This window comes from Pygoscelis adeliae, unplaced genomic scaffold (genome assembly GCF_000699105.1).
Source record: "Pygoscelis adeliae isolate BGI_AS28 unplaced genomic scaffold, ASM69910v1 Scaffold108, whole genome shotgun sequence".
Classification (NCBI taxonomy): domain Eukaryota; kingdom Metazoa; phylum Chordata; class Aves; order Sphenisciformes; family Spheniscidae; genus Pygoscelis; species Pygoscelis adeliae.
The window spans coordinates 8,261,217-8,273,115 of NW_008825498.1; the positions used below are offsets into that span (position 1 = coordinate 8,261,217).

The 11,899-nt window shown below is 43.6% G+C and overlaps 1 protein-coding gene across 1 annotated transcript in view; it reads left to right on the forward strand.

Annotated features, from left to right (window-relative positions):
• The window catches only part of ANKRD29 (ankyrin repeat domain 29), a 50,295-nt gene extending 38,814 nt beyond the window's left edge, over positions 1 to 11,481 (forward strand). Inside the window, exons 6-10 of the mRNA XM_009331489.1 lie at positions 2,226 to 2,324; positions 7,999 to 8,097; positions 8,562 to 8,657; positions 9,726 to 9,824; positions 11,398 to 11,481. Of these exons, the coding sequence (XP_009329764.1) occupies positions 2,226 to 2,324; positions 7,999 to 8,097; positions 8,562 to 8,657; positions 9,726 to 9,824; positions 11,398 to 11,481 (477 nt within the window). The remainder of the gene's footprint in view (positions 1 to 2,225; positions 2,325 to 7,998; positions 8,098 to 8,561; positions 8,658 to 9,725; positions 9,825 to 11,397) is intronic.
• The last annotated feature ends 418 nt before the right edge of the window (positions 11,482 to 11,899 follow it).

Here is an 11,899-nt window from a genome sequence, read left to right on the forward strand (position 1 = left end):
CTGACAAAGTGGAAGTTGTTCCCCAGGGGTATACGATTTTTTTCAGCCGTTTCCATGGGCTTTGGATCTGCAGGATGCTGTTGCACTCTCAGCTCCTACAAGCGTGCGTGGGAGCCAAGGGCTGGTGACCGCAGAAGCCACCGGTGCACTGGGGACTATGCACTGGTCGCACAGGGGATTCCCACCTCTGTGCTGCCCTCACCCCATGTTTATAAAGAAGGGTGTTCCACCCTCACTGCTGTGCAAATAGCAATTGCCTTTCTAATCTGAGGGCAGTGATTCATACCTCTGCATGGTAATCCCAGGGGTTACCACTCGGTTTAAAAATAGCCATGCTACCACACCTGCAGACACTCGCCTAGAAGTGAAGGCAGTAAAATAACTTCCTTGTTGTCTCTCCTGGAAATGAGCAATATTTGCAATTGGATTTAGAGACATATTTTTATTGCTCACAGCCATTGGGCAAAACCAGTCAGAAACAGCTGCTTAATAAAATAAGAACACAATCTCTTGAAAATGAGCATTAGCCTGGCTCCTTTTGTGGGACATCACCAGGCTGCTTTTGCAAAGTGGTATCTGGCTGGCAGTTTCACTGGCAGGCGGCCAAATGAGCAGGATTTCGAGCATGCGTTTGGGTAGTCCTCCCAAACCCATCAAGATAGATGTTTTAATCTTAAATTGACTCACATGAGGGGTAGAGGAGAAGGCAAGAGAATACCCTAACTTAGCAGTATTTCTTGCAGAAGCATCTTACAGCCTCAAAACAGCTTTCTCATTACAGCATCAATTCAAATCAAGTACAAAAAACTAATAATTAATTTTTAAAATGGTTGGATGATAGGGAACCCAAGGTTCTCCATCTTGATTGGTGCTATAATAAAGATCTCTTATACGATCACACAACCTTGTTTACTTTCTAAATGGAAGTGTTCTCACTACCCCTGTCTCTGGAGGAAACCTGCAAAGGACCTGATACCATCACCCTATTTCATGTACTCGCATAGCAACCAGAGAAAACAGCCCCTCAGAGGGCCCAGGGGTATGCATTTGTAGTGCTAGCAGACACCTCTCTTCTTTACCAGGACATTTGTCTTGAAATCAAGGTCAAACATTCTAAATTCAGTCCCTGGGGCACTATATTCAGCTCATGCTTCACTAAGTCTGTGCTGAGTTTTGCAGGAAGAGGAGTAGCTAAGCAGTGTCTCTTGGCAGACAACAGCATTCGGTCCCAACGTAGTGATATGCCAACAAGGTCAACAACAGGCTTCCACTAAAATGCCCTGTATTTTGTAGTAAGCATATGCATAAATTGGTTGGAAGATGTGTACTTGTACATCTGAGATGCGGTGAAGGGGTTCATTCATGTCTCTATTTAAGCTAAGAGAGTCTCACCTCCTGGGAAAACTTGCCCTAGCATGCTCTGTGCTGAGCGCTGTGGATATAGGATGGGTAAACACCTGTCCCACCCTCAGTGCAGGTTTCCACTTCCAGTTGGTTGGATGGATCCTAATGCTATTTGAAATTTTTTCATCAAAAAAACTTAATGAAATATGACTTTTAAATTTTTTTCCTAAGGAAAAAGCTTTTGTGAAGCCAAATGCTGAGAACATCTGCACATGAAAGACATGTTGAGGAAAAAAAATCCCTTATTTGTTAATTTCTTTCACATGCCTTTTGCATGAAAATGCTGGTTTCTGATAGGGCTATGAGATACTCTGTCTTGCATGTGCTACTTTTACATTATTATATTACAGGTGAAGTCTCTTCTACAAGACGTGCCAGAGCAGCGGCATGGTAGTTGCTGGGGTGGCACAGCAGTATGGCACAGTGCTTACTCCTTCAGCCTAAAGGGCAGACTTCAATGCTGGAGTCTCCAGTTCTGCAAAGTACTTGAACATGTTTTCACCATGTGTGTCTATGTAGCAGAACACTTCTGCATGAACATATAAAAGCTAGATGAACCCAAATAAATCTATTTTGCTGTATAGGAATGGATTTCTTGTTATGTAGGTCAACACTTCGATGAACTAGACTCTTAGTATTCCAGACCCGGGATTTAATGCTCAGTTTGGTATATGATGGCAGTCAGTACTTGTGCATGCTGAATGAAAATGTTACACTGCATAATGGCTTAAGAAGGAGAACTTGATTCAGTTTGATTTGGTTTTGTATGGAAAAAATGGCATCATTTCAACACAGTGTAAGCTGGATGTGTTTGTTCTTAGGATGGAGCTTCTGCAATTTTCCTGGCAGCACAAGGAGGCTATCTGGATGTCATCCGATTGCTGCTTTCTTCAGGAGCAAAGGTTAACCAGCCACGGCAGGTAAGCTCAACACTTCAGAGAAGAGCTGGGGTCTAATTACTAAATTTTACAGTTATGAAAAATTAACACTGGATTAGAGACATTTCCTAGGTGTTAAACTAACTGAGGGATATGCGGGCGTACATGATGTACAGAGACATATATAAAAGCTCTCTTGGTTTCCAAAAAAGGATTTCTTAATTGCTTAGCTGTTTCTTGACTCTAAAATCGGTGCTTAAACAGCACATTTACATGCTGCTTTGAGTATGTAACTCCAGATGTGGGAGTTGCATGGCTAGCTTTACTCCCAGCACCTAGAAATGTCTGGTTAGAGACAGGGCTTCCCAGGACTCTTTGCCTGCTTTGAGAGAGCCTCCCCTGTGGTCTGCTGAAACCCTGCAGGCAAGGTAGCTGTCCTGGGTCTTCACTGCACATTTTAAATTGATGGCATAAGGTCTTGTCCTTGCAATCAGTCATGTATGGCTGCCAGGTGGCTGTGATCACTGACTGCAGCAAGTAAAAAATCAGCAGACAGGAGCAAATGAATGTGAAAACTCTAATAACAGTGGACAACGTGGCATGTGACAAGCTTTGCCAGGTATTTTCAGTATTTCCTTTCATCTACACCAAAAAGCCTGACAAATCGTAGCCTGGCAGCAAGAGGTTGATCTATATGACTTCTGCTGCATCTGTAGGCCTGCATAGCCTCCCTGCTACTCCTGTAGTGTAAGGAAACTGGATCAGCATTTTATGTGCCCAAACTGAAGTCATTTTCCTGCTCTCTCTTCCCCCACCTCTCCAGCACCAGAGCTGTGCTGGCAGCTACTCTCTGGACTGATGCTTTAGTTGCTCCTAGGCTACCTCCACACTGTCTCCCAAGATCAAGATTAAGAAATGTTGTTAAAAGCTGTTAATTAATGCAGTCTAAAAGATCAATGTAGGGTAGACCAAGGTATGCATTAATGCCTTTTGAGTCGGTCAAAATAAAGTTGGGGATCCTTAGATTTAGCTCCACAATGTTGCCATAGAAACTGCATTCTGCTAACCATAATTATAATGCCCCAGCTAATTCTTTCTGACAATATTTTTTTAGCTCTCTAATCCAATTTCTACAACACAGTGTTTCATGAGGCATTTTTAAATCTTAGTTGAGGCAAAGACTTGACTCTGCGCGAACATTCCTCCTGGCTCTGTTTCATCTCCGGCAATACAGGCTTACTTTGCTTCAGGGTACCTCCGATCCCTGCTAAGATTATGCCTGGATAAGTCCATGGCATTTGTATTTGGGCCCACTGTAACCTGAAACATTTCCTTAACAAATGGAAAATTTTTACTGTTTAATTAGTAAAGTAATGGTTGGATGGACTTCAGACTCTTTCTTACTAACAAACAAATTTGTACTTTGTTCGAAGGTGGCATGTTGGTCATGAGGAATGTAGCTCTAGATGGGACAGTTTCGATGCCAGATGGCTCTCACTGTCAGTTACAAACTACATTGCTCTCACTGCTGTAGGAAACTTTTCTAAGCAACGTATCATCGAATACAGGGCTGGCCACAGCTGTGCCAGGTGTGAGTTCATGCTTCTCCTTCCTCATGGTGTCCAGGTTTTCCTCTCTACCTTGTGAATTAAGAGGTAGAGAACCCGCTTTGGGGGCTTAATTCATCTGCCTGAGCATATGTATCTGCCCCGTATGTCTCCTCCTGCTGCTGCAGTGGGTACCAGCTCCACTTCGGTCTCGTGCCCCATCTCCCAGTCCCACGGAGGTGCTCCTGACACCGTAGAGCGCCTCGGATGGTGCTGGCTGTCTACGTGCAGGCTCTTCAGCTCAGCTCTCACAAGACTGAACAGCGAAGCTTCCTGGCGCATTTATTCCCTGGCAATGTCATTTCTCTTGGTTTTTAGCCACCTTCTGTTCTTTCTGACATTGTGGAGCCGGGTAGGAATTCTTTTGCCGTCTTTTTGTCTAGACAGAGCTGGGGGCAGTGTCTGAAGCCTGGTGTGGGAGATGTTTCTTTGCTTCTCCAACTCGAAAACAAAGCGAGATCATTTGCCAATGAATTTTACATGGTTTTGGCAGCCTGTGTCCCAGCAGGCTTTAGTCTGACTGGCTAAGCAGATTCAAAATACTCTGAAAATTAATGTTTTTTTCTTAATGCATGATATGCAATTACACATATATGTAAGCCTGTAAACCTATATAGACTGTAGACTTCAGACAAGCAAGCACTTTGTTATTAGCAAGAATTCAGCTGGTGTAGTGATGTGAGTGGGCTGATGGGCAGAACAGTGGAGGAGATGACACTGAGTAGCCTGAGAGTAGGTGCTGTCTGTTCCTGGAAGTCCTTATTGGGAATTCAAGGGGTATTTCACCTCCCACCCTAACCCAGTTAATGGGTAAGAGAAAGAGCATCAGAAATTTCGGTCAGAGTATGTTTGGAACTGCTGGCTGCTGGATGTAACAAGTTGCAGTCCATATATATTAGCTTGTAATCAAATACGGAAATAAGCACAGCTTAAAAACATATAGGGTATTTAACGTTTTTCTAGGTATGTAATGGTCTGCAGTCTGCTGGGTGGGCAGAGGGACAAGGGAAGGAAAGTAGTTTTTGAACTGCGTCTTTCCCTGTTCTCACTTTGTTCCTGACTCATCTCCAAGCCCTAATACCTGTTTACACAGGAGTGCTCATGTGGTCCCTTAGTACAATGCAGTATCTCTGCACTGTACACCAACATGAAAATGGACAGAAATCTCATCTACTCCATATAAATATTATACGTGTTTGCATAAACCTGCCTGTTAGATGCTGTTTGCTTCAGAGAGAGAAGCTGACAATAGTCAACGTGAGCCCACCATCAGCTTCATTATCTTTCTTCTCTTCAGGCGAAGTCCTCCAAGACAGTCACTCTTTCTCACAAAGCAATTTTGCCTCTAGCCTATAACTGAGATACTGAGGATGATCTCGAACAGCAATACTATTAAGGACAGTTAACAGTAATAATGATGTTACCCAACACTTGTATTTCCTTCTGCTCCTTTTCATTTATACCTGAAAACAAGAGTTGTTCTTACAAACTTCATTGTGAGTAAAAGAAAGCTGCTATGTTCCCCGTGCGGTGCTTGTGCATGCATTTCTTGTGTAAATAGAAGCATGGATTTGCACAGCATTGGATCTTCATGCAGATTGTGTAGGCTGCTCTCAGATATTTTCCAAGTTTTATAGGCTTTTTTAGCATCCCTATTGCTATTTTCTAGAGCCCTCTGGTGGGGGGAGATTAGAAAAAATACGAGGTGTCAGCTTAATGGTGGGGAAAACACCGTAAATTGGAGAGGGACAGTTTTTGCCATCACGCTAACATCACATATGCTGTGTACAAGACAGCCTTTGTTATTTTTGAATCACAAAGAACACTTATTGTATTAACAGGCTATAAACTAGAATGAGGTCAGTCACTAATTTCAATGAGTTAATTTATAGAGAAATGATACAAGAGTGGGCAAAGATCCTGTTCCTCACCATTTGAGAAGACTGAAGATCTCAGGATGTGCACTTACTCTTTCTCAGAATCAGAAAAAGGGAAGCCCAGAATATTATATCAAAGGAAGAAATAACTTTTCTGTTTCTTCCAAAGGATTAAGTCGCTAGCCCATAGAAAGCAGAGAACTGGTTCAGCAAATTCTTTTTTGGATTCCACGAGCAAGTCATATGAATCTTCAGTTGGCACTGAGGAGAGAGATTGCTTCTTTGATCAAGGTGGAAACATCTTATTTAAAGTAAAAAGTTGTTTTCTTCTGAAACTTCTCATTAAGGCTCTTTTGGAAGCCCCAGTATCTTTTGTCTTCCTTTTTCCTGCCAAGCCTTCAGGCTGCTGAGGGTGGCGAGGGGAACTGGCAAGCGCCGAAGGCAGAAGCAGGCACCCTACTATGAGAGGCCTCACTTTCATGTTAAAGTCCAGGCATTAAACAGGCAAAACCTATTGTTAAAGGCCCACAAGAATCAATTTGGCACCACATAACCACTGGGGTCCCCCTGTAGTCTGGAGAATCAGGCCATTTAGAAGCAAAAGGAGGAAAAGACATAAAACTAAATTCTAATTGCGGCGAGAAATACTTCTAGTTCTTCAACTCACCTTTGCCTTTGGGATGGAAATCCATCACAAAGTTTAGCTTATTCTGAATGTGCATTTTATTTTCTGAGGTTTTCTGCTCAAATAATGATTGCACAGGACAATTTTTCCAAACCAGATTGTTTCACGATGGATTATCGATAATTGCCTTGTTTTCTAGCGAAGTGCTTGAAGATAAAATTTGTGAAATACTGTTGTGGTTTAACCTCAGTCGGCAACTAAGTACCCCACAGCTGCTCACTCACTCCTCCCCCCCGCCGCCCCAGTGGGATGGGGGAGAGAATTGGAAGAGTAGAAGTGAGAAAAACTTGTGGGTTGAGATAAAAACAGTTTAATAATGGAAATAAAATAATAATAACAATAATAATAATAGTGTAATAATAATAATAATACACAAAGCAAGTGATGCATGATGCAGTTGCTCACCACCCACTGACTGATGCCCAGCCAGTCCCCGAGCAGCGGCCCCCCTGGCCAGCTTCCCCCAGTTTATGTACTGAGCATGACGTCACATGGTATGGAATGTCCCTTTGGCCAGTTTGGGTCAGCTGTCCTGGCTGTGCCCCCTCCCAGCTTCTTGTGCACCTCCGGCCTTCTCAGTCAGTAGAGCATGGGAAGCTGAAAAGTCCTTGACTAGTGTAAGCACTACCTAGCAACAACTAAAACATCGGTGTGTTATCAACTTTGTTCTTGTCCTAAATCCAAAACACAGCACTGTACCAGCTACTAGGAAGGAAATTAACTCTATCCCTGCCGAAACCAGGACAAATACTTACCATCACTGTAAGGCAAGATGTTTTTACCAGATTCCCTAAGGGTGGATAATGTAATTTAGCATTAAAAGTTGGTGATCATCTTGCATTGCTCCTTAGCTTCTATAAACAACTTCCACTCCATATGTAACGAGACCCAGCTGCAGAATCTGCCCATGCATGCTGAGATTTACCTGTATCTTCTGTCATGTCTAGCCACCTAGAGTTCAAAGTACACAGGATACCTTTGGCCTTTACATTTCAAACTTCCCTATGTATTTTAGGCATGACTGGTAAGCCAAAGAGGGCTTTAACTGTTCGCACAGCAATGCACATTTCAGGCCAACTATGCAAGAGAAAGCAGCTAAGGGTGGCTCTACTCCACAATTGGAGTGGTTCTGACTTGATACACTGAGCTCCCGTGTGCTTTTGGAAGCGACTCTGCATATAGAATCATAGAATAGTTTGGGTTGGAAGGGAGCTCTAAAGGTCATCTAGTCCAACCCCCCTGCCGTGGGCAGGGACATCTTCAACTACATCAGGTTGCTCAGAGCCCCGTCCAACCTGACCTTGAATGTTTCCAGGGATGGGGCATCCACCACCTCTCTGGGAAACCTGTTCCAGTGTTTCACCACCCTCAGTGTAAAAAATTTCTTCCTTCTATCTAGTCTAAATCTACCCCCCCGTCTATCTGTGATGCAGGATTTAACTGAGAAATTGAAGTACATCCATTGCAGTAGGCAGACTTGGGTGGTAAAATACCAGGGAGCACAGGGCCTCAAAGTGAAACCTTCAGCAGTCTTATTTTGTTTGCAGGATGGGACGGCTCCCTTGTGGATTGCATCGCAGATGGGTCACAGTGAAGTGGTGCGAGTAATGCTGCTCCGGGGAGCTGAGCGAGACGCCGCGCGGGACGTGAGTAGCACTTCTTCTGGAGCTCTGTCTGCAGCTTAACACCTCCTAGCTTTTTCTGAGGCTGCAAGTCTGCCTGAATGGAGGCCCGGTGTCCCCAGAGTCCATCTTGTTTGCCAGGCTGCAAAGTCCCACCATGGGCTCCCTTTTTCCTGTTGTGTCTCGGACAGCTTCCTGGAGGGACCTCCTGGAATAAGGGACTGGAAATGTCCATATAAATGAGAGACAAAGACGATATATGGTGTCACTAGTTCATTTTACCCTGAAGTTTTCACCTGCCAGAGGAACAATCCTCCAGATGCCCTAAAACCAGCAGCATATGCTGTGGAGGTGCCTCCTCAAAGACAATGAGCACAGGAGACCCTCCTCTCAGAGGTGTTGGGGAGAGCTGGCGTTTCCCTCCAGCTGAGGGGAACACAGGTAAAGTATTGGTAACAACTGAACTGACCTTCCTCTGTGTTTTAAAGGATGGTACGACTGCTTTACTGAAGGCTGCCATTAAAGGGTACAACAATGTGATAGAAGAGTTGCTGAAATTCTCTCCCACGCTTGGCCTGCTGAAGGTTAGTAGTGAAACACACAGATTTTTAGGCAGAAACTCAAGAGGGCAAGGGGTCTGATGAAAGACCTGATGTTTATGACTATGCCAGTGGAAGACAATAAGGAACTTGAGCTCAAAAAAGTGAAGAGAAAAATGAAATTATCTTATTTAGCCTTTAATGCCACACACAAATGAATCTTTTCAAACGAAATTGTGGATTTGTTTTTTGGAATGAGGAAGCACATTGTGCCGTAGAAGGAATTCTCCTGCTTTTCGTCATCTGATTTTATTTCTACAGGAAATGGATTGCTCTCGACAGTGCAGTTTTTAGCGTTATATCCTGCCCTCTGTTGCATTTAGTCAGCAAAATAGTATCCTGAGAGATCTGTTGTGAGCAGATTCTCTACTTGATTTTGTTTTCCTCTGAATTCAAAAAGTGACTTGAAACACAACAGATATTTGGAAGCTGCTTTTTAATAGCTGATCTAATTTTATGTGTCTATAAATCACATACTTTGATAGCTTCTGTGCATGCAACTAATTTGCAATTTTGATGTACTTGAAAATCCAGGTGGCATTAACTTAGTTGTTAGTCACAAGTATGAAATAGCTTCCACACTTATTTGAACTGTCAGTTTGCAGCCACAAACAAAAGGCCAGCCATAAAAAAATCACCGTTCAGCTGTCTGACATTGAGATCATTAATCATGAGAGAAAGAAGATAAATGCACAGATGGTTTCCATTACTGCTTGTGCTTCTGTTTCACTTGCTAATGGCTGGTTTTGCCAAGCAGAAGCAAGTGCTGTGTTCATTTCACCTCTAATCTATTGACAAGGGTAATTTTAAAAAGGAAATACTGCTGTGGTAAAGGGAACTTGACTGTCATTTTTATTAAAGCATTTAAAATCTCCTCCTTCATAGCCCACTAGCCTGCCAGCACCCTGTCTAAATCAGACCCTGTACCTTTGATGACCTCTTCCGTGTTACTTCTTTCTTGTTTGTAGGCTTGTTCTTTGCAAACATTTGTGTTTCACTGCCTTTTGATTGCTTGCCATGCACGGTACAAACATCTCCACTGGTATTTTCTAGAATGGGACCTCTGCTCTCCACGCAGCCGTCCTGAGTGGCAACGCGAGGACAGTGGCGCTGCTCCTCGAAGCAGGAGCGGACCCGTGCCTGAGGAACAAGGTACGTCCTGGCACACCGTCCCAGGCGAGGAGCAGGTGGGGAGCACCGAGCAGTGGAGCCGTGCATGCCATGGCGGCGGTGGCAGTCCACATTTCTGTGTCGGTCCATGGTTGCTTCTTGATCCTCTCCTGAAGCACCACCATTCGGTCCATTCGTTTCCATATACAAGTGTCTATAAGGGTGCTAAGCAGTGCTGCTGGTGATGCCGGTACTCATGAAGTTACATCAATCTGAGAATAACCGAACCATGTACTCACTCGAGCACCACAGATTAAATTGTTAACTATAGCTAGTCATGGGCTAGCTAGGTTGCATTTTAGGGAAACAGTAGTCGGTCACTGTTTTGATAAGTCATAAGTTGTATTTGTGTCTAATGTGAGAAATGTGCAAGGAAGATATTTCAGCAGCAAGAGAAACATATATCTGGGTGCCTTTCGTTTCAGCATATTGCTAATGCAAAAAATACCTCAAATTACATGCGTCTTTCCCATATATTACTATAAATCTGTTAGTTTATTGAAATAGTTTCACACTCATTTTATGGCAGCAACTTTTCTGCAGAAAACTTGTCTTGCTTTTATTCTGTAAAGTGTTTTAACATTACATGTTTGATAATTTCCATGAAAATGTCTTCCTCTGAGTTGTGTTTATGAACTGTTTGCCACTAGTATTTGATATCTAGCTGGGTTTGTTAAACTATGAATAGGTGGTCTGGTATTTACTTCTGGTTTGTGATTGGGTGAATGAAAGTTTGTAATACAAGTTATCCAGCATATACCTTCTAAATGTTTTGGTCATTTAATATAAAATCTATGCCTGTTATTTCTGTATCATTCCACTTGATGGCAGCAGAGTTAATGCCTCGCATACAGTAGGTCGTGTTAATAAGCATTTTGGTTTGCTACTATCGTCCAAACAATGTGCAAGATTTTTCTGCCACTGACAGTGATTTGCAGCAGGAGGGTGTTCAGTATAAGAAAGTCTGTGGCTATAACCTCTCCTACTGATTTTCTTTTTAAATAACTTGCAATTTGACACAACAGAGTACATTTGCAGAACAGAATTACTGATTTTCAGAAGTAGCTTCTTTATAAATACTTTATGTTACCAAAATTGTATTCAATAAATACAGAAGACCAAACTCTGATGTTCTATTATTACCAATCCTACAGAATAGCACTGACTATTTCATAGCAATTGAAGTCTTTCCTTGGATTTTTATGGACTTTGGTACTTAAAGTCCTGCCTCCCCCAAAAAATCAGCAGCTACGTTCTCTTCTAATTTTGCGGCAGAAGCATAGGAAGCCCAAGGGATACCATTTGGCCTGGACAGTCAGCACAAAATAAGGTGACCACTCAAATCCCACGCTGGGATTTTGGAGACTTGAGTGAGACTTGCACACTGCGTGGAAAGGTGACTTCTTAACATATCTCCAACAGTGGTGGAGACAAGACTGGAATAAGCACGTTATTATAATGCCCAGTACCATCTTCTTTAGAGTTTAATGCTTTGAAGCCATGTTTTGGAAATACTCGTTCATTTCTGCTAACCCCAAGCTGTTTTTTGTTCCAGGCAAATGAACTGCCAGCAGAACTAACAAAAAATGAACGCATCCTCCGACTCCTCCGTACGAAGGAAAAGCAAAGGAAAAGCTAATGCAGCCCTGTAGCAAATGCAGTTTGACAGAGATGCGCCCTGACCACAGTAGCGTGACAGTAAATCTAGGTTGCCCTAGAAGGGCTTGTTGGAACAGTTTGCAGAACTGATTAGCCTCTCCAGTACATGCTCCCTGAACACACGAGAGGCCCTTGCCACGGGGTCGCCACGGGCTAGGGCCTCCGCCTGGCATCGCTGAACGCAGAAGGACTGTGATGGGAGCAGGGTTTGGCCTGGGAGCTGCGTTTGCACTGCAGCCCTGCCTGTACTCCAGAATCCCACCGGCCCCAGCACTGACGTTTCCTCCTCCGCACCTGCAGCGTACGCATCCCCGCACGCGCAAGTGCTCCCGCCATTTCAGACACACGTCCCCATGCTGGCATGGCCGCACACCTGTAACGGGTGCCTCGGGGCGCAT